This window comes from Epargyreus clarus, unplaced genomic scaffold, assembly GCF_041222505.1.
Source record: "Epargyreus clarus isolate Ecla_fem2 unplaced genomic scaffold, WU_Ecla_fem_2.2 ptg000005l, whole genome shotgun sequence".
Taxonomy (NCBI): Eukaryota; Metazoa; Arthropoda; class Insecta; order Lepidoptera; family Hesperiidae; genus Epargyreus; species Epargyreus clarus.
In genome coordinates, this window is record NW_027332213.1 from 11,312,187 (window position 1) to 11,334,969 (window position 22,783).

At 34.6% G+C, this 22,783-nt stretch overlaps 1 protein-coding gene across 1 annotated transcript; it reads left to right on the forward strand.

Annotated features, from left to right (window-relative positions):
• Positions 1 to 1,546: 1,546 nt before the first annotated feature.
• On the forward strand, positions 1,547 to 22,428 carry ro (transcription factor rough). Its single transcript, XM_073073174.1, has 4 exons — positions 1,547 to 1,902; positions 20,466 to 20,586; positions 20,962 to 21,075; positions 21,624 to 22,428. Exons 1-4 carry the CDS (start codon positions 1,554 to 1,556, stop codon positions 21,730 to 21,732), a joined length of 693 nt encoding a protein of 230 aa, XP_072929275.1. The 5' UTR covers positions 1,547 to 1,553; the 3' UTR covers positions 21,733 to 22,428.
• The last annotated feature ends 355 nt before the right edge of the window (positions 22,429 to 22,783 follow it).

Sequence of the window (22,783 nt, forward strand, 5' to 3'; positions counted from 1 at the left end):
AAATAAGGACTTGTTATATTTTTTAACTTAATAAATCACTTCTTACAGCTCTTCACTTTTTTATTCTATTTTATTATTTGTGCACTTTTTAACACGCTTTTATTAGCTTGGGTTGTATATATGTATGTATCTATGTATGTATGTATGTATGTATGTAGGTATGTATATATGTATGTATGTATGTAACTATGTAACGGAATCTTTGAAACTGATTTCTATGCACTTTGAACGTTCAGTTTAATTCAAAATTTTAAAGAATTATTAAAAACCGATGACAATACACGATTTTAATAATATTGTATCATCGTCCATATCAACATCCTCAGGATTAACGATTTTCGAGGCGAAATTGTACGAGCGCCTTAGAGAAAGTTAATCGCAAAGTTACTAAATTGGAACCATTATTGCTTTTTCAATAACTGCTATTGCGAGATTTTTCGTTTGGAAATAATAATGTTATATCCCTATAACTCAAATTTTAATGTTCTGAAACATATCTATAATGCCCTCTTGTAGAATGATTTTTCGTGGATGCATAATGGTGGTCGCTATGACAACAAATACTAAAAATTAGTAAAATAAATATAGTTTAAAAAACTAAAAACACGCTTTTATGATAAAGTCAACTAAAACATAGAAAATAATTTTCAAACTAGGAATCAATTAACGAATATATAAATAGTATAATTGTGGAAAAAGTGTGGGGTGCTTTTCGAAAACTGTTAATGGAGCACCCACGCTTTTTTCACAATTATACTATTTACTGTTACTTAATTATCTTAATATCATAACTAACCTATCCTAACTAATAAGATCGTATTGATCTAATCTAGTTAATTAACATCTCGTTTTAAATATTATATAAAACGAATGAAACCCATAGAAAAGTTAGATAATATTCTAAAATTTACCTTTACTACTAAATTGTAATCTAGTATATTCTATTCCATTTCTATATTATCCTTTCAAGTTCCGGGTGTTATGCTTATACTAGTAATAACTTTTTATTCATTTACTTGATATCCGATATCTTGCGGTTTTCTGTTACTTAAATATATCACAAAAGTTCAGAGTTTCCGGAAAAAAAAAACAAAAATCTGACAATTCTAAATCCCGCCTTGGGGCTGGCTTCACTTGGTATGGGCGCTCTCATTGGCTCGGTTTCACCCTTTCCACAATATTCCAGTTTCCGTAAGGGATGAGGAATATGGGGGCGGAGCTTTAAAGCTTTCGTAGGGCGCTCTACGCACCTGACACTCTGTCAATCCACGTGTTCCGATGCCTGAGATAAAACGTGTCCCAATTTGTCGTGATAGCAATAAAGTTGTCGTAATTTGGAATTGGGTTTAATGTGTCACGAAAAAGTTTATTTGTGGTAGGAGTTTTAATTTGAGCTAGTGTGTGAAGTTATTATTCTTGCTCTTGCTTGCTATCAAAAGTTTAGTGTAGTTCTTAAAACTTCTAAAAATTAAGCTTAATTCTGAAGTTTGTCTCAGTAGTTAGTGTAAAAATAAAATAAATTACGAGTAGGTACTTATATTTAAATTCGAAAAATGCAAAAATGCGATGAAGTTAATATAGACGGGGATGGTATTCAAAAAGAGCAAAGGGTGACTTCGATTCAGACGCCCAGGCCGTCGTCACCTCGCAAGTTTTTCGCACGAATCTACGGACACCTCGAGCAGGGGTCGAAGAATGAGGAAACCAAAGAAACCGTGCAAGGTTCTGATAGTGAGTCGTCTTCTGACGTGGAGATAGGTGAAAACGAGCCAGTAGCTGGAGTTGCTAGTAACTCCAGAGTTCCGCCGATGTGGCCGCAGCCGCCACCGCTGCCGCTCTGCCCGCGCCCTATATTACTTCCGCACCAACAATTAGCATTTGGTGCTGGTCTTGCTGCATTCTGTGAGTATAAATATTTTTCATCGTAATTTAGAAAATAAAATTGTTTTAATTTTAAGTTTCCTTAATAGATTTACAAAAAAGTACTCGTTAAGTAGATATTATATTAAATAAATGTTTTTTAATCTGTTCAATTATGATTGTTATGACGTTATTTTTATATACATTATTAAGAAAATAAATTACTTTTGAGAAAATCATCAAACGATTTTGAATAAAATTTGTAAAAACAAGTGTTAGAAAACTATTAAAATAATTATTGTAGTATTATTTTAATTGATTATTTTGTTATTTTTATAATAATAAGTTCTCATTTAAATAATTACTGGCTGGTAAGATTTTATGACTCAGCATAAAAAAGAAAAAAAACGCGACTTTTCATGAATTGACGATATATTTTGAGCGGGAACAATAAAAAGTTGTATGATAAGTTTGTTTATTGTTGAATAAATAGTTTTATCACAAGTAGTTATTAACTTCAAAATATCATAGGAAACATTTGTATTAATCTGAGTAGGTAACTCATTCACCTCGCGTTAAATTGAGCGGGTAAAGGCATGTGGTTGCGGCGGGAATAGTGCTACTGTCTCATAATCCGGTAATCTTTAATGGTTTCACTTACACGGCTCAACAGAACCTTGTTTTACTCTTTATTATAAAAGTGCCGTTTACATAAAAAATAACTTCCAGTTCCTAAAAAGCATTGCAAAAAATAAAAACAAAAAATCGGGTTAGTGCGAGTTGGGCTTAAAATTAAATATGTCATACATCCGTCGTGTTGCTTTATATGATATTTTACGAAGTTGTACCCATTCATGTTTTATAAACACTTTTTATTATTTCTTTCTTTTCTTCGAGTGTGTTGGTAAGAGAGTAAATATAATTTGTATGTAATTTCTACAAATCTTAAACCTAGTGGATTGGTATTAAACTAATGCACTTATTCAAATATTTTTTTATTATGTTACCACGATCAACTTACCTGAGAAGCTACATAAATCTTATGGAGACTGATTTGCATTCAGCTAGCTCACAAGAAGTTTCTACACTCGCCGAAACAGAGCGACATTGAATAAGTATTCATGAATACGAGAACTACTCGTATAATACGAAGTGACTGTTGCACAAGATATATTGGTATAAATATATAATCCTGAACTTACCACTGACTGACTGACATGCCGTTCTCCATGATGCCGGCGAGGAGCGACTTTGTTGTCTATGGCGGGTTTTCTCCTCTCCCCCCCGAGGCAAAGGGAAAAATATGAGATGCCATAGATTCAAGATGGCGGCCGATTTAAAATTTTTAACTTTTTCATTTATTGACTTTATGCTGATGTTTGTTTCTTTTTCGAATAATATTCGGGTGGGCGTTACGATGAAATTGGAAAAAAATGAAAAACCAAGATGGCCGCCGAGATATTTGAGTTTGAAATTTTTCAATTTTCGAGGTGTTTTTGGGAGGTCGTATCTCTTGGGATTTTTAATATTTTGTTGCCATTTTTTAAAATTTTCTCGGTTATATCCTCAATTTTGCCAAATCGGTTTTTTTTTTTTTCAACAAGATGGCGGGTCGTCTGTTAGGCGATTTGTAAAATGTATGAAAAAACAGATTTTTTGAAGTGAAATATTCGGAGGTTGGCAACATTTGAGCGATTTGCGTTGTTCGGGGCGGTCATGGGGCTCGGTCCGAGGTGTTGCCAGGTTTGAGTTTTTTTCTCCCCACTCTTACAATTTTTCAAACTTTTCATTCAAAAATATGAAAAGTAGAAGGAGAAATATTTTTGATGAAAATTTTTCACTGGAATATTTTTTTTGGCTGTCGTAATGACATTTGACCATTTTCGTCGATGTCGACTGGCAACACTGGCCGCAGGATTTTTTTTTCAGTTTTACGAAAAATCGACTTCCTCGACCTGAAGGAGTGGTGGGGGGTGGGTTTGATGTATGAGTGGAATTTTTTATTTGCCTCCGTGTCTATGGGAAAAATCTGAAACATTCAAAATTCAAGATGGCGGCCGAGCTGGATTGGGCAACTTTTTTTTTTATTTTGCACCCATCCAAGATCGGTATCGTTTCTGGCTAATTTGAGGGCGACTGATACGATGAAATTGGAAAAAGTTGAAAAAACAAGATGGCCGCCGAGATATTTGAGTTTGAAATTTTTCATTTTTCGAGGTGTGTTCGCGGGGTGGCACTGATGTGTTTTTTTTTATATTTTTTAATTTTTTTTGTTTTTTTTTCTCGGATATATCCTCAATTTTACCAAATCGGGTTTATTTATTTTTTTAACCAGATGGCGGATCGTTCGTCAGGCAATTTGTAAAATGTATGAAAAAACGCATTTTTTGAAGTGAAATATTTTGAGGTTGGCAACATTTCAGCGAATCGCCTTGTATGGGGCGGTTGTGGAGCGTGACTTGAAGTGTTGCCAGGTTTAGATTTTTTTTTTCTTTGTTCATACTTTTTTTGGAACTTTCCATTCAAAAATGTAAAAAGTAGAAGGAGAAACATTTTTAATGAAAATATTTTACATGGATATTTGTCAGGGGGGTCGTAATGACATTTGACCATTTTCATCCAAATAAACTGGCAACACTGGGAACTAGATTTTTTTTTTCACTTTTTTGACATTTCGAGTAGCCCAGCCTAAACTATTGGTGGGGAGTAGTAATAATGTATGAGATATTTTTTCGGTATATTATGGTGGTTATAGGAAAAATGGGAAACATACAAAATTCAAGATGGCGGCCCTCCTGCGATTTTCAACTTTTTTTTTATTCTGCGCACCTACCTGAGATTGGTGTCATTTTCGGCTAATTGTGGGACGACTGTTACGATAAAATTAGAAAAAATTGGAAAAACAAGATGGCCGCCGAGATATTTGAGATTGAAATCTTTCATTTTTCGAGGTGTGTTTGTGGGGCCGTAGCGCGATGGTTTTATTAATATTTTTTTGACATTTTTATTTTATTGGCCGGAATATATCCTCAATTTTGTCATATGGCAATGTAATATTTTTTAAACCAGATGGCGGACCTTGTATCAGCCATTTTGTAAAATGTACGAAAAAATGCATTTTTCGAAGTGAAATATTTTGAGGTTGGCAACATTTGAGCGAGTCGCTTTGTATCGGGCGGTCATGGAGCTCGACTCGAAGTGTTGCCAGGTAAAGTTTTTTTTTTCATCGTTCATACATTTTTTGGAACTTTTCATTCAAAAATGTAAAAAGTAGAAGGAGAAATATTTTTAATGAATTTTTTTCACAGGACTATTTTTTTTGGGTGCCGTAATGACATTTGACCATTTTCATCTTAATCAACTGGCAACACTGGGATACAGAATTTTTTTTCACGATTTTCACTTCTTGAGTACTTGGGCGGAAACCGTAGACAGAGCATATAAGCTATGTATGGGAGATATTTTTTATTTCAAATGGACCCTATGTAAAAAATCGAACATCCAATGTTGCCATATACAAAAAAAATGTTTTCATACAAATGCATTTTCTACAGGATTATCGAAGATTTCAAGCTGTTGCCACCATTTGACGTCATTTTTTTGTATGAGGCGCTTAATAGCACTTATAGACTGTACCAATGTGTAACAAAATATTTCAGTGTTGCCATACAAAAAATAATAATTTTCATACATGTGCATTTTTGTATGTCACATTTCAAGCTGTTGTAAATTTTTGACAACGTTATAATGTATGACGTGTTTGTATGTACTAATAGACTGCACATTTTGGTAAAAAAATATTTTTGTGTTGCCATACAAAAAATATTAATTTTCATACATATATATTTTTGTACGTAATATTTCAAGCTGTTGTCTTGTATTGGTAACATTAGAATGTATGAGGCGTTTGTTGGTACTAATATTGTGCACATTTTGATTAAAAAATATCTTAGTGTTGCCATACAAAAAATAATAATTTTCATACATTTGTATTTTTGTATGTGGTGTTTCGGGCTGTTGTCTCCCTTTAAAGACCACCACCATCATGCCCAGCATCACTTAACGTCAGTTTTCTGTATGAGGCGTTTAATGGTACTTATAGACTGTACATATTGGTGGAAAAATATTTCAGTGTTGCCATACAAAAAATAATAATTTTCATACATGTGCATTTTTGTATGGCACATTTCAAGCTGTTGTAAATTTTTGACTACGTTATAATGTATCACGCGATTGTAGGTACTAATAGACTTCACATTTTGGTAACAAAATATTTAAGTGTTGCCATATAAAAAATAATAATTTTCATATATATGTATTTTTGTATGCAATATTTCAAGCTGTTGTCTTCTGTTGATATCATTAGAATGTATGAGGCGTTTAAAGGTACTAATATTCTGCACATTTTGATAAAATAATATTTTAGTGTGGCCATACAAAAAAAAGTAATTTTCATACATTTGTATTTTTGTATGTGGTGTTTCGTGCTGTTGTCTCCCTTTAAATACCACCACCACCAAGCCCAGCATCACTAAACGTCCGTTTTCTGTATGAGGCGTTTAATGGTAGTTATAGACTGTATAAATTGGTGGAAAATTATTTCAGTGTTGCCATATAAAAAATAATAATTTTCATACAAGTGTATTTTTGTATGTCATATTTCAAGCTGTTGTTTCCTTTTGATGTCATTCCAATGTATGAGGCGTTTGTAGATACTAGAAGTATTAACAATTGGGTAAAATAATATTTCAGTGTTCCCGTACAAAAAATTATAATTTTCATACATATGCATTTTTGTATGTTATATTTCAAGCTTTTGTATATTTTTGACAACCTTATAATGTATGACGCGATTGTAGGTACTAATAGACTTCACATTTTGGTAACAAAATATTCAAGTATTGCCATACAAGAAATAATAATTTTCATATATATGTATTTTTGTATGCAATATTTCAAGCTGTTGCCTTCTATTGATATCATTAGAATGTATGAGGCGTTTGTAGGTACTAATATTCTGCACATTTTGATAAAAAAAAATTTAGTGTTGTCATACAAGAAATAACAATTTTTATAGTTATTTTTGTATGTAATATTTCAAGCTTTTGTCTCCTTATTATGTCTTTAAAATGTATGGCTTATAGACAAAAAAATCACGACCCAAATTCTTGGTATTTTGCAAATATTAACTCATATCTCTTCCAAACAGCCCCAATCAGAATTAATAAAACTTCAATATAGGGGAAAAATGTAAAAAAATTTTGCACGCAAAACTAAAGAAGACAACCGTTCCGCGAGCTGCTTTAGCAGCGAGCGCACACAAACGATACCTAGTATTGGTATAAACGCAATCAGAAAGAAGACTTAACATGACAGGGAGTTTGGGATGACAGGGGAGGAACGACGTCCGCAGTCATGGCTAGATCCGGCTCTTGGATTAGGTTCGAAACTTATTCTATTAAACCATTCCGGAGGTTTTTTTATATATATAAAGATGTAACAGCAGGTGAGCAAGCCATCTGATGGTATTTTGTAAATGTATCAACCCCCGATAAGAATAGATTCTTACATGAGGTCGGCCACAGATGCGCTGCTACCCCTGAGGAATGACTGAGTAGTCATAAGTCAGGTAATAGCACAATAGGTGTACTAACGTAAGGAGGAGCGTGATATCAATTGTTAGATATAGTAGGGGAGCCCTAGAGTGGATTTCGGGAGTGTCTCAAGCGCGGCAGACTAAGATATGGGAAATACTTTACAACCTGTAGAGTATCCTAAACCATAAATGAGCTTTCTATATAGGGGCTTTGTACAGGGGAGCCCGTCAGATTAGTATAATTTTTCATTAATTATAATGCTGAATTACTTTGAAAAATTAGAACAAAGCAATATGCGCTTTTAGAACTGTACCTACTTACGTGCAATCTGGTCAATTTTTTTTTCTATATTATGAAATATTTTTTCCTTTTCAGTTTGATTAACTATAAACGGGTAGTTTTAGTTTTGTAAACTATTCTTTTAATTAACAATATAAAGTAATGCTTTTAGTTATATTAAAAAGTAAAGAAAAATGACGCGTTTGGATGAGTCGGGGATCCTGTGTTTCGAAGAATAACGAGGTGCCTTGATATAACATTTCAGTGTACCCATGCCCTATAGTTATATTCTTCTTTTGAACCATGTGCTACCTTACTAGGTAGTACTCTACCTACTACTGAGTGTAGGTATGTCTTTTCTAATGCACGCCACTTTTTTCGGTTTTAGGCTTTAGTTGTCTAAGCTTTATCCCATATTAACTTTTAATTGTAGAAGACTGTAAGGTATAAAGTAGGGGAAGGTTGCTTTAGTCGTACCAGCGCTTAAATCGTACCACAGCAATATCTAGTCTCTAGGCAAACTAGTTAGTTGTGCGAGTAAACAAAAATAACAGGGCACCATGTCGGCACCATGGATTTAAAAATATTAAACAAACAAATTTTGTCGATGTTTTCACTAAAAAGTTTTAAATTCATTCTGTCAGAATTGTTATTTTAGAAATTATTCACGTTTTTTGTCTTTGTGAGCTAAATATTTTATGTTTTCACAAAATAAGATACTATACCAGCAAGCAGGAGGTTAGGAATGAAGGAAAGCTTTATTTAAACTTAGAAATGTTAATTTGGGATTTAATAAACATGAAGTAAATACATGCAGCAGCAAATTTCGGAACCCGTTCAATCAATCCCGATCAAAATACAATGTAAGCGTTTAAAATTGGTTTTAAAATCTTAAAAGTTATCGTACAAAAAGGGAAACACCAAATGGGTGCAATTACCAGTGGTATTACTTTAGGTACGACTTACGCTGTTTGTCCACCAACCACGATACCGAGCCGATACCGATAATGAATGACGGCGCCGAAGTAGCGTGCATACATTTGCTATAGCAGCTTGTCCACCGAACGTCCGTCACCCGAGCACCGACATCCCATAGTAAATGTATGTGTACGCTATATCGGCGCCGTGATTAATTATTATCGGTATCGGCACGGTGACGGTGCAGTGGACAAACAGCGTTAGGCCATAGGTGGTATGACTTAGGCGCCTGGTCGCCTGAGTCGTACCGAAGGTACTTTTTGCAGAAACGTTGAAATCACTTTAATTTCATAAAAATATTTTTATTTTATTTAAATTCTATATGATACTTTAATAACTTAAGATTAAATTTACGCAAAAGAATTTGTTTTATTTAAATTAACCCAAATATTACAGCATTTTTGCCTTAGGAGGTACGACTTTTGCAACCTTACCCTATTATTATAAGATGGTATCTTCGTATCTCTTGGTATAGGTACAAACACCAGCTAATAGATATGAATTAGGTTTGAAATTTACTTGCTCCTTACTTGTGAACGTTTTTAACACGGTTTTATTAGCTTGGGTTGTATGTATGTAGGTATGTATGTAAGTAACAAGTCACGGGATCTTTGAACCCGATTTCTATCCAGTTTGAACGTTCCGTTTCACTCAAAATTTTGAAGAATTATCAAAAACCGATGACAATACACGATTTTAATAATACCATTGTCCTTATCAACATTCTCAGGATTAACGATTTTCGAGGCCAGATTGTTCGAGCGCCTTAGAGAAAGTTCATCGCAAGTTACTAGATTGCAAATAATTATTGCTTTTTAGTTTCTATAACTGTTAAAGCGTGATTTTTAGTTTAGAAAACAATAATGTTATTTTCCTATAACTCAAATGTTCTGAAACATATCTATAATGCCCTCTTGTAGAATGATTTTTAGGATTCCGTACTCAAAGGGTACTTATCAACATCCTCAGGATTAACGATTTTCGAGGCGAGATTGTTCAAGCGCCTTAGAGAAAGTTAATCACAAAGTTACTAGATTGCAACAATTATTGCTTTTTAGTTCTATTATAGCGTGATTTTTAGTTTAGAAAATAATAACGTTATTTCCCTATAACTCAAATGTTCTGAAACATATCTATAATGCCCTCTTGTAGAATGATTTTTAGGATTCCGTACTCAAAGGGTACTTATCAACATCCTCAGGATTAACGATTTTCGAGGCGAGATTGTTCAAGCGCCTTAGAGAAAGTTAATCACAAAGTTACTAGATTGCAACAATTATTGCTTTTTAGTTCTATTATAGCGTGATTTTTAGTTTAGAAAATAATAACGTTATTTCCCTATAACTCAAATGTTCTGAAACATATCTATAATGCCCTCTTGTAGAATGATTTTTAGGATTCCGTACTCAAAGGGTACTTATCAGCATAAATATTCCTACTTGAGGTGAGGCAACTAATGCGTTGATACCCTTGAGGATAAAGTTGGAAAGTCTCACATAAGTATGTCTCCTTTGTCAGACTCTTCAATCCAGAATACAGCAGTTCTTAACACTACTTATTACCTAAAAATAGGTATGATGGTGGTGTTGCCGGAGTCGTCCTAATGAGAGTTCTATCGCCATCCCTTACGTCAGTTTAGTACGTATTAACATTTTGATCAGACATCCTCATTTTACAACATTTATTATTATCACGTATTGTTTCCATTTCCATTACAGTAATGTAAAATTATGTTCGTACTGAAGATCTTTCAAAAGCTGAGGAAATCTTGTCTATATCCTTTTCTACAAAGCAACACAGAGATCAAAGATATCATAAATCTATTTAGATCTAAAAATGAAATACCATTAGAAAAATATCGTGAATAAATATAAAGGACGTCGGTGTAGATAAGCCCTATTGCGCGGACTTAATCCCCTCTTCACAACTCTTTGCCGGACATTCTTTATGAATATTTCAGGAAAATTTCGAAAAGATCCTTTTCATAACTATTCGAAATAAAACTAACCGTTTTTCACTTTAGATCTTTTGCTTATAGGTAGGTACAACCACTAAGACTCGTCAATAGAGCTTTTGTCGACAAAATATTATCTAAAGATACCGTATAAAGATTTAGTATTATGTAGCACAAATACTTTTTTTACAATATGTGTACTTAATATGTTCACATTAAAACATAAATAATTTTTGAATGTGTGAGTTTTTTTTTATATAATATAGGAGTAGCAGACGAGCAGGCATTCCACCTGATGGTAAGTGTCCACTGCCCCCCATGGACATCTGTAATCAACCCCAGATGGGATTAGATATTCCTACCTCTCCGGAAAAGTATGTCTCCCTTACCACACCCTTTAAACGGAACACAGCAGCGCTTAACACTGCTGTTATTAGGCAGATATAGGTGTGGCGGTGGTGCCACCGGAGTCGAACCACAAAGGGTTCTACCACCTTCATAACGTAAGAATAAACTAACGAATTCGTAACATTCATCAAAAAATTAGTAGCTGTGTTAGGTAGATACATCTATGTAGATCTATTCGTTGTCATTTTAAACAAAATAACTAAATAGTAGCAAATCATTATTGACCTCTCAAATGCCTAGAGAATGAAGAGTTATGCTCAGTTGTGTAGTTACACGAATTAATATCTTAATTCGTACGAAATTATGCTACATGCTTACTTAGTTTTACAAATTGCGACCTTGTAAAATACGAAGCATTAATTCGCATAATTAAATTACAAATTAGGTACATATACAAAGGGTAGATAAGTATCCCATTTTTGTTTACTCTCGTGAAAATTTCCGTTAAGCTTATTATACGAAAATTGCTGATTCTGTTCACCATGAAAATAGGATCGTAACGTTTTGTCGCGTCGTTTGAAAAATGTCTGGCGTTAAGCGGAAGGCGGGCGGGACGAAGGCTCGCTTGGGCGGCGCGGCGCTACGTGATGCGATTATCACACCACGACTCGACGCCCGACTATAGCTGCGAGTCGAGTGCTATTCGAAACCATTCTCGTGTGAAAATTGCCGGCACTGTACTGCTACATCGCTATAAAATCGCCTCATTGTTCCACTCTTATAATGATTACGAAATAACAGTCCGTGAAACTAAATAACGAAAATTTTCATGAGCGAAAATATAAAGCTGCCATCTATAGATACGAGTATGTTTAATAGAAATAATTTTACTTAGATTGAAAATGATTATATATTATTTCAAGTGACTGTAGCCAAACTTAGTTCTTCGTAGTTTGGAAGTTTTTTAACCATCTTAGGTATTAATGAAAGTAGTATGCGGATATGTTAAAATCAGCAAATGAATAAGCCAGCATCTATGAACATTTATTTCCAAATAAGTTGAAATTTCGTGCTTAGTACCTCAGCAAATGTGATATTAGTTCTGAAAAACGCACACATCGTCTAAAAATATAGGTAACTTGTACTTTTTTCCGCTTCTTTCTTCGAAATCCCGATCATCAATCCAGATTATTTTGGGAGCAATGAGATTATTTTGGGGTGGTTTAAATTTTAGAATACTTTGACTAAGACATTTTTAGAAAAATCTTTCCTTATTTTTCACATGTATGTATGTTTATTATGGTTTTAGGGTACCTATAGAAAGATAAACTTCCTTTTGCTAAACCTTCTAAATTAGAAACGTACCTGTCACCGAGTTACTAGATGTTACTATGCGATTTAACTTAGTCTTCAGAGATAACATCGTATCAGCGGCCGATCTCAGATATTACTCTAATCCTGTATATTTTTTTATCCTGTATTTTTTTATAATATAGGAGCAGCAGACGAGCATGCAGTCCACCTAATTGTAAGTGGCTACTGCCGCCCATGGACATCTGTAATCAACCCCAGATAGGATAGATACCTGAGTTCGGCCACAGATGCTACCCTACCCCTAAGGACTAAGCTGGAACGCCCCGGAAAAGTCTGTCTCCCTTCAAAACGGAACACAGCAGCGCCTAAAACTGCTGTTATTAGGTAGAAATAGGCGGTGGTGGCGGTGGTGCCGCCGGAGTCGAACCACAAAGGGTTGTACTACCTTCAAAATTCTTTCTGCTGTTGATTTATAGATTCATCGGCACCAGTTGCCACATACCTATATCTATGTACCTACTATCAGGAAGACTGCATGCTTTAAATATTTAGTTACGAATTAGTTCAAGTGTAAAAAGGTAGGTCCGTGTTTTTACCTCGATTTAAAATAAGTGAATAAGTGATGTAGTATTAAAGAATCCAACCCATCGATGTTGCACGTGAGAATAGACATGTGCATCTCGAATCCGCAACTGGGCAAGGGTTGACAAAATAAAAAATAAATTCATTTTTAGCCTCTAAGTAAGATATGAAGTTTGGATAGACCGAAAATGGTATTTTTAGTGCAAATACTTCAGATAATCTGTGTTTGATAGAGTAGGAGTTATTAATAAAAAGGTTCATGGTATCATTAGCCAGCTAGACAATATAAATAATGAGAAGCATTTAGCCATTTCAGTAAAGAAGCATGATTTGGCAGAACAAATACTTACGTGATATTTGCTAAGACCCCACTACCCACTCTCCTTCTCAGATTGGGTGAGACTTGACTTGACCTGATAATAAAATTAATAATAGATACCTTTACACGTAAAGTTAAACCTACAGCGACATATCATTAATACATTAGCTACACTTTAAATAAATCTATGGCGTGTACGTACTTAAACTATAAATATTTTGGAAATTGACAACCCTCGGTCATTCAACGCTCCTAACATGCGAGTAACATTTCGATTTACATTAGCCACAATTTGTATCATCCTCGTTTCACATCGTATTTGAGCAACAAGGGATTATGCTCATCAGCCTGTTACAATAATATGACAATGTGTATTTCAATTTCGGCTCTGATGAACGGATTTTGTGTACTTACTCGAGTACAATGTGTTTGAAGTAAAATTTTGTAAGTAGGTGTAAATTTATAGAACTGGGCACATAAATTAATTAAGGTTTTAATAATAAGTGTCACTTATGAATTTTCAAGGGTAATTAAGTAATTATGCAGTTTGGCTACTTTTCCGAAAATCAATGCAATAATTTTTTTTAGCATGGGTGGCTTCAATTAGTCACCATTGATGATATTCCGTCGGGGGAGGCTAACATTGCATAATTACCTTTTTTTTCACCCTTTTTAGTGATGACATACTAAAGTCTATATTAATATAATATAAAATTGTATAAACGTGATCATGAATAAAGGTACGAGTAAGGTCTGGATTGAACCCACCCGCTCACAGGGCGCTCCCGCGCCCTGCTCGCTTAGTTTTATATTGTCTTATATATCTTATATGTTCCAACCTAAGCCAAACTGCATAATTACCTTTTCAAGTGTGGCGACCTCCCGCTACTCAACAAGAGATGGCGCCACGAGTATTCTGAATCACGCTATCGAAGTATTCTAAATATCCTGCATATATACAAGTTCCGAATTGAGACTGTCGGAGCACGGCCGCTCCCCGGGCATGATCACCTAGCCCGGCGGGAGATCTCCCTTTGCCAAAGTGGTGACCCCGACGTGATCACGACGTAACACAGTAATTACTTTAGGAATGACGTTATTTAGATACTTAGATTAGTAAAATGGTACTAATCTAAGACATCTAATCCATATATCCATCGAATAGGAATTAGATATCTGTCCGATCCGAGATGAACCTGGAAGTTTATGAATGGCAATCAAAGCTTGTGGCCACTGTGCCACGAACGTTTAAAACAGTTTCACGTACGTACTTAGTTCGGATTTTAGAAATTACCTATCAAATTAACGATCACTGATTTTAATCGTTAAGAAAAAAATATTGCAAGGAAATCTGTTGACCGGAGTGTGCTTCAAAGAGTACCTATTAGGTACGCAAAGTGACTTATAGGTAAATAAGTAGGTAATATATTAGGTAGGTATATCAATCTTAATAAATTGGTATTTATTTCCGTTATTCATTATGTCTATTGTTATATAAACCTACAGTGTTCATTCAGCGAGTACAAGTATCTACGGAACGCCGACGAAAGCAATTTTATTCTTCCGTCCTAAGACTATTGCGATCAATTGAAACTCATTGAAGCGGACATTCTCGGCAATATCAATATCTCTGCGAAAGAATTGAAAACAAAACTCGATGCGAATAAGTCAGGTGTAGATTTGCTTCTCTTAAATACGGAACGGTCGAATGAAGTTGTAAGAGTAATTAGGGGATCCGTAATGAATATTAAGGGTAGGACCCCAGTGCGGTATTAACGTATTGTTATCCTTGTTGATTAACCACTATCGTTTTTAATCGCAAATCACAATGCCAACATTTTGGAGGGTGGAGAATAATAGACGTCTCATTGCTCTCCACTTCGCTGCCCGATTTGCTCTTCCAAATCTACATTAGATGATCATTATCATGGACATAGAAAAATATATTTTTTAAGTAATTTTTATACAGGTTCTGCCCGCTGCTTCATATTTTACTGTCTTTGGTAAATGTAGGACCATGGTAGGTTTTGAATTATACTTTAAGCTGAAGGTGGCAGAACCCTTTGTGGTTCGACTCCGGCGGCACCACCGCCACACCTATTTCTACCTAATAACAGCAGTGTTAGGCGCTGCTGTGTTCCGGTTTGAAGGGTGTGGTAAGGGAGACAGACTTTTCCGAGGCGTTCCAGCTTAGTCCTCAGGGGTAGCGGCGCATCTGTGGCCGACCTCCGGTAGGAATATCTAATCCTATCTAGGGTTGATTACAGATGTCCACTAGCCACTTACCATCAGGTGGACTGCATGCTCGTCTGCTACTCTTATATTATAAAAAAAGCAAAGTTGGTTGGTGACACTTTGCTTAGAAATGTTTTACTAATGCTTTACGTATGAAAATGACAAAGAAAACGTTCAGGTTTCTAGATATCCTCAATTTGTTATAGGTAGGTAGAGCTTATTGCTGACGATATTATATTTTGGTAAAATCTTATTTGCAGGTGTCAATGCTAGAAAGTATCTAATTGTTTGTAATATAATTTTAGCGTTACATATTAGTGATCATGTTTTTAATATTAAGATACATATATTAGGTATTTGTAAAATAAGTATCATATGTTAGATCTCAAGCCCGTATGCCTTATTCTTTCAAAGAGATAATATCTTCCAGCTCGCATGATCCATATCGTTAAATGAAGCGGTGCGTGCCAGATTGTGCTCAATTTATTTCGGTAAAATACCTACCAGTCCTTTATTGTACAAGTATCACCCATTCGCCTAATGATGCCTATACAAAAATGCTCCAAATTACACAATGAAATGAAAACGTTTTGATTAATGTTACAGTTATGTTTTATTTTCCCCTAAGTATTTACTCATACTGTCTTAATATCCTCTACTTTGTGGCCATTACGATAACTTAGGATCCCAATTAGTCTCTTCAAATAGATATGTATACTTACCTTATTATTTAAGTATAATACCTCATGTGTATCATCATTAACGGAACGTATATTTTCCTAATGCTATGCAAGAGTTTCTCTACTTAGTCATGTCTGTGACACAACTTCTTTGAGAGCTTTGAAGCAGAAAGCTTCAACATTAAAGGAAGGGATAAGTAGTTAAGACATTCTTTTCTGCTGTTACAACTTCGCGAGCAAGAGTGGGAGGTAAAATCATACCATCATTCCGGTATTACTAATTCTAAGCATTAAAAAAATACAATTTAACCGTTGCTGTAGTACCTACCGAAACTTAAACCAAAACCATCACATATGATAGATATAAACGATGATTTATATAGACATTGGAAGGTACCTGAACTATATTAATTATAAGGCTCTATTTGGATTAATATAAATATACTTCCTAACCTGATGATGACATGTTATACATAATTATGTATGTATACTAGATGCTATACGCATGTTAAGATTTACTTATTTTGATAACTTTAACACGTGCTATTTAAAAGTGATTGAATTATAAGCCTATTTGGCAATAAAAACGGAGGGATGAATGTTGTGGGACGCGTCAGCTGTTGAGTCCCCGCTGCATACATAATTGGGCCACAATGGATGCATTATCTGACTGAGCGTTGTCACATTAAATCGTTATCCACTCAATCGACTCGAAATGAGAACGATAAAGTGGAATTTTGGAATATAATACGATCTTTTCGCTGTTTAACACAACATTATCATCGGTAATTCATTACTGACCTACTGATGGGCACGGGTGTCCTCTTAGACTTAGAAGGAGCGTAGAAATAGTCCATCACACTGGCCAAGTGTCAATTGACAGCCCTCATATGCCCTGAGGAAGTAAAAAAAAACCTCTCAAGCTTGTAGAATTCCTCGTGATGTTTTTATGTTCACCGTTATAGCATAATAATAATTAATTTACCTACGCACCTAATTTCGATATTTAGAGGATACTTGAACCTGGGACACCCGAATGAGAGGCCGCTTTTCAAACCACTAGAATAGTCTAATGATGTGAAAAGCTGCTGTAACTGCTATAAAATGTATCCGACCCATAACATGATTTCTATAAGTAATTAGCTAGGTTTATTTATTTTACTAATCCTTTTCTTAAGTAGGTTTGCATATTTTTTACGAAATCAAAGTTCACTTAGGTAAATATTATGTTACCATCCATGGCTGTTGGCTAAAAAAAATACTTGGATCCTTGGTATGTAAAGTTATGCAACTGAATTCCATCGAAAATTAAATTTATTTTATCAATTATCCTAGTCCAAATCTTTTAATAAAATTGTGCATCATAATAATTATAATAAGCTTTGTGTAGTGTTATCTTATGTACCTACTTAGTTCTTTACCTACAAACATAGTTGGCATACCTTAATAGATAAATAAGAAACGGTAACGGACAAGCTATTTCGCCAAAATAACAAAACAGGATTACAAAATTGTCGGAAGTTAGAATCCCTAATGGGAAGTATGCAAGCCGAGAAGGGGGTATTAAAATCACGATTAACAGCATATTGTGCGTCCATAACAATAGCTTTGGGTATTATATCCAGGTATCCGATTGCACAGTTATGAACGATGAATTATCGTGATTCACCCTTGTCCGGCAAAAGGTTTCCCTGGCGTTTCCGGGGCAATATGGTGCGGAATCAAGGCGAGCTCTTACAAGCACGCTTTTCTCATGGTTCAATCACTTGACGATGATTACAGGAACTGGAGAATCCTTATGTCGTATTTTTTGCGATTTGAATATGGCGTTTGATATACGTAGGTAGGTATAATTCTAACACAAAAATTGCGTTAGAAATTATTTACTTGTAAATAAAGAAAACATGAATAATTTCTAGATTCGTTATTTGGTCGTAGGTACGAGTAGTTTATACTTTTATATGAGTACAATCGTACATTTTTTTTAATTACTAAACTTGGTATGGGTAGTTATCGTTTGGTTAAAATGAGTGTAGTATATAAAGTTTCCGGCAGTAGGTAATATACAGGGTGTCCCGTAAGTACCACGACAAACTTCGGGAGAACATAGGTAAGGGTCCGACTTTTCTGAAAAAAAAAAAATAACTTAGTAAAAGTGTCACCGTTTTTGCACTATCAATTGTTTTAGATTTTTTGAGAAATTCAGCCCTCTTCATCTTCTTTCGTTAACTGCGTGTACAAATTTGGTGATGCAGTGTTTATTTTTTCTGTTAAATACTATCAGATAGTTGATCTATCATATTGAAACGTAAATTGGTTAAAAGATGTAAAGGAACCATGAAAAAAATAGGGATATTTTTAGATTTTAATTTTTTTACTATTTTTCCCTCAACTTTGACTCGTCGCGGTGAAAAAAAAAATGTACTGGACTATAAGTGTACGTTGCGCCAAAAAATATGTCCAGTTATTAGAGATTTGAAAAAGGTACCATACTTACTATTAAAAGTTGAAAAAAAAAAATTTAGGCCGTTTTTGCATGAAAGGGACTGAAACCAACTAAAACGTAATGATCGAGTTTTTATTTAAATTACGGTTTCTACCGTGTTCTATGTATGTAATTTGAATGACAATACCATAATTTGACATCTTGTACAAAGTTTCACTTCGAAACGACTGTTCAAAGTAGTTAAAAATTGACTTAATAAATTGTAATACTTTGTTTGCTAGTTAGTTACTAAATTGTTTTTTTACAAATGAAGAATGATATTTTTAAGTTTGTAACTAGGTAATAATGTTATTTAGTACTGCCTGACACGTTGTGAGTCGGTAGAAACCGTAATTTAAATAAAAACTCGATCATTACGTTTTAGTCGGTTTCAGTCCTTTTCATGCAAAAAGGGCCTTAACTTTTTTTTTTCAACTTTAAATAGTAAGTGTGGTACCTTTTTCAAATCTCTAATAACTGGACATATTTTTTGACGCAACGCACACTTATAGTTCAGTACATTTTTTTTTCACCGCGACGAGTCAAAGTTGAGGGAAAAATAGTAAAAAAATTAAAATCTAAAAATATCCCTATTTTTTTCATGGTTCCTTTACATCTTTTAACCAATTTACGTTTCAATATGATAGATCAACTATCTGATAGTATTTAACAGAAAAAATAAACACTGCATCACCAAATTTGTACACGCAGTTAACGAAAGAAGATGAAGAGGGCTGAATTTCTCAAAAAATCTAAAACAATTGATAGTGCAAAAAACGGTGACACTTTTACTAAGTTATTTTTTTTTTTTTCAGAAAAGTCGGACCCTTACCTATGTTCTCCCGAAGTTTGTCGTGGTACTTACGGGACACCCTGTATAATTCATAGAAAAATTTGATTCAGTTGCAAATAAATATTGAAATACCCAAACTGTATAGATTAGACTTACATATATTTATAAGACTTACTAAGTACATTTCTTCAGAATAAAAAACCGCACAAAATAAAATTACAAACCGTACTTATGTAGATACAAGCGTGTAATTTGAGTCAAACACACCGCATAAACTTACACCGTGTGACATGGTATCAAATTGTGGTTATGTTAGTACCTAAATGGTCGTGGCTAACCGGTAACCGGGTAAGAACACGCCTATTCTCGCGTAAAAGAGGAAGGTGACACAAGATACGTAGAAAGAAAACCGCTGCCCAATGCAGTACCGGAAACTTTTATCACCTTCACACCTTTGTATGGGTTTGCTGGTTTCTTGAACAACGAATATAATGAGATAGTTATAAAAAATCTGCAATGTTTACATGTTCGCTCTCGGGAGTCGTGGGAAGATTCTAAAGATTATCGGAAAAAATGTGTGGTCCATTGTTTATTTGGGATCAGTCTATAGTTTTTTTGAGCGTATTTATGCATGCATGTTATTGAATATGTCTCATTCTTTGGCACAAGTTAGAGTTGTTTATCTTGGCATACTTAAACATAAATGAGATGACATTAGATTCATCAAAATTAAAGGAGTAACAAACAAACCTGCAGGAAAAAACTCAAAACCACATTCTTCTCCGACTGCAGCATCTTATAGTATTTAATATCACGTTTAAAAAAAAAACAATTTAAGTACTGTAGTATTTCTTTTTTTATTTTCACTTAATATTTTTAAACAATTATATTTTTCGTTTTTGTAATCAATTGTTCAATTGTAAAAGGGGTCACAGAGAAGATATGATATTCTGAGCATCGTTGTTGTTTTGTAATGCCACATACTGTAAATATTTGCAAGAAATATGTTTCAGCGAAACATTCAATTTATTTATTTGACAGTGGCCCGAAGACGCCGAAAGGAGAGCAGACCCAGACGTCAGAGGACCACCTTCTCTGCGCACCAAACGCTGCGACTTGAATTGGAATACGCACGAGGCGAATATGTGGCTAGAGCACGACGGTAAATAAATACAACATTCATCCCAACCCTAATTTTAAACACGAGTAGGTACAATATATCTGCAAGTCCTGTAATCGACTTCAGAACTCTTTGTGTAAACGGATATAAAGACCACAGCTTTTAGGGTACCTGCCTTTTAGTCAATTGAAATGATACATGAGCTTTGCATTTTTTAGAGGACGCAATTTTATTTTTGGGAGATGTGTGGGGGTCAATAGAAGCTTAACCTCAAGTTTGTGGGGTCGTCACCCTTGTCCCCCGGCCGCCATCTTATGACGTAAGACGTTAAAATAATAGTAACACTGGGACTCGCTATATAATAATGAGAGCCACTTTCGCATTTTTAAGAAGGTTCATAAATTTCTATTGTTACAGATGTGAACTGGCATCCGCTCTTTCGCTGAGCGAGACACAAGTGAAAATCTGGTTTCAAAATCGGAGAGCTAAAGACAAACGTATTGAGAAAGCTCAACTTGATCAGCAATACAGGTATTCAATGAAATAATTAGAATTATTTAAAAATATCAGTAATCCACTTATCGAGTTACAATGTGTCTTAGGTATATTATTTCCTGTCTCGCAAGACTCGGCGATGTTGTCACAAGATGGTCTTAATTTAAATTTGTTCTTTTATTTTTTTATTTAATATTTTAAAAGTTTGGATTAAAAATGGATAACGCAAAAATACATAAATAACGCTCTAGAAGCATTATTTACTTTTTTATAATATAGGAGTAGCAGTCCACCTGATGGTAAGTGGGTACTGCCACCCATGGACATCTGTAACCAACCCCAGATAGGATTAGATATTCCCACCTGAGGTCGGCCACATATACGCCGCTCTGAGGACTAAGCTGGAACGCCTCGGAAAAGTATGTTTCACTTACCACACCCTTCAAACCAGAGCAATGCTTAACACTGCTGTTATGAGACAGAAATAGGTGTGGCGGTGGTGCCGCCGGAGTCGAACCACAAAGGGTTCTATCACCTTTAAGGTGAATAGAAAAATACGTCCTATACCTAAATCATGGTTGCAGGCAACTAGCAGCGGCTTCAGGATTCTTCCCCACCATGCTGAGCGCACCGTACGTACCGCCGCCGTGCCCGTGTCTACCGATCCATCCGCAACAAACTCTCGAAAAGTGATCTATTTTACAAGTTCAAATATACATCATTTTCATGGTAATATCGTGCAGCCGTAGGGACAGGTCTATATGCACGTGATATGTTACGTGCGTGCAGTTTAACGAACAATGAGTTCTTAGTAAAACTGATTCAATATATGAAAAATCTGTTGATAATTTTAAGATACGCTTATTACTATAATGCTGCAAAAGTAGCAGCGTGTTGGCTTTGTATTAGACGCGTTAATTAGGAAATAAAAATAATTACTCTCCTTCTGGGCCAGTTAGATAGACCCCGAAAGCTGAAGGCCGAAGCATTAGCGTTAAAAAATATGAATAAGCCTAGCTTATTAGACGTTATTATTAATTTATGTAACAATTGTTTGTACGTAATTCTAAATTTGTTTTAAAAATTTCGCTTGTGTAAATCGTATACAAATATAATTAAAAATGTAATTACTTAAGCCATGCAAGTAGATCAGTAGTGCTGATCAGTGGCCTAGATAATTGAAACAAGTCGCATATTACCAAATAATATTTTGTATATGATATTATTTAAATGACATATGTACTTTCTTTAATTTATTGGCGCTAATAACACTAATTATTAGCTTAGTGATAAGTTATATAGTAGGTACTTAATTATATAAATTGGTGTAAATAAATTGGTCTAGTCAGAACGCTGTAATATTTGAGCGGGACACCAGAGTTAAATAAAAAAGTTTTATTATTACTTCATATAGTTTTATTTCGTAAATCCAACTTACCATGGCCTTTTCCACGGAAACCGCTTGCCAGCGTAGAAGAGTCCATGGAAAATACCGTTCATTTAATACATAGCACACAAGTACACAATAATATCTAAGATTAAAACAAGTAAAACAAAATTCGCCGACAGGAAACTTAATAAGCCGACATTGTAATATATTAGAACTTAATATATGGAAAATAGCTGTATATAGAAAATGTTAGCACTGGTCCTGTAGTATGAATGAAAAAGTATTTAATACATCTTTATAATCGAACCGTCTTGAATCTCGTGTAAATTTATTCTAATTTGTAATAGGTAATGA

Coding starts and splice junctions, on each gene's coding strand:
- ro (XM_073073174.1), top strand. CDS start 1,554: ATGCAAAAATGCGATGAAGTTAATATAGACGGGGATGGTATTCAAAAA. Junction 1,903..20,465: donor TGCTGGTCTTGCTGCATTCT/GTGAGTATAAAT, acceptor TTTATTTGACAG/TGGCCCGAAGACGCCGAAAG. Junction 20,587..20,961: donor TATGTGGCTAGAGCACGACG/GTAAATAAATAC, acceptor CTATTGTTACAG/ATGTGAACTGGCATCCGCTC.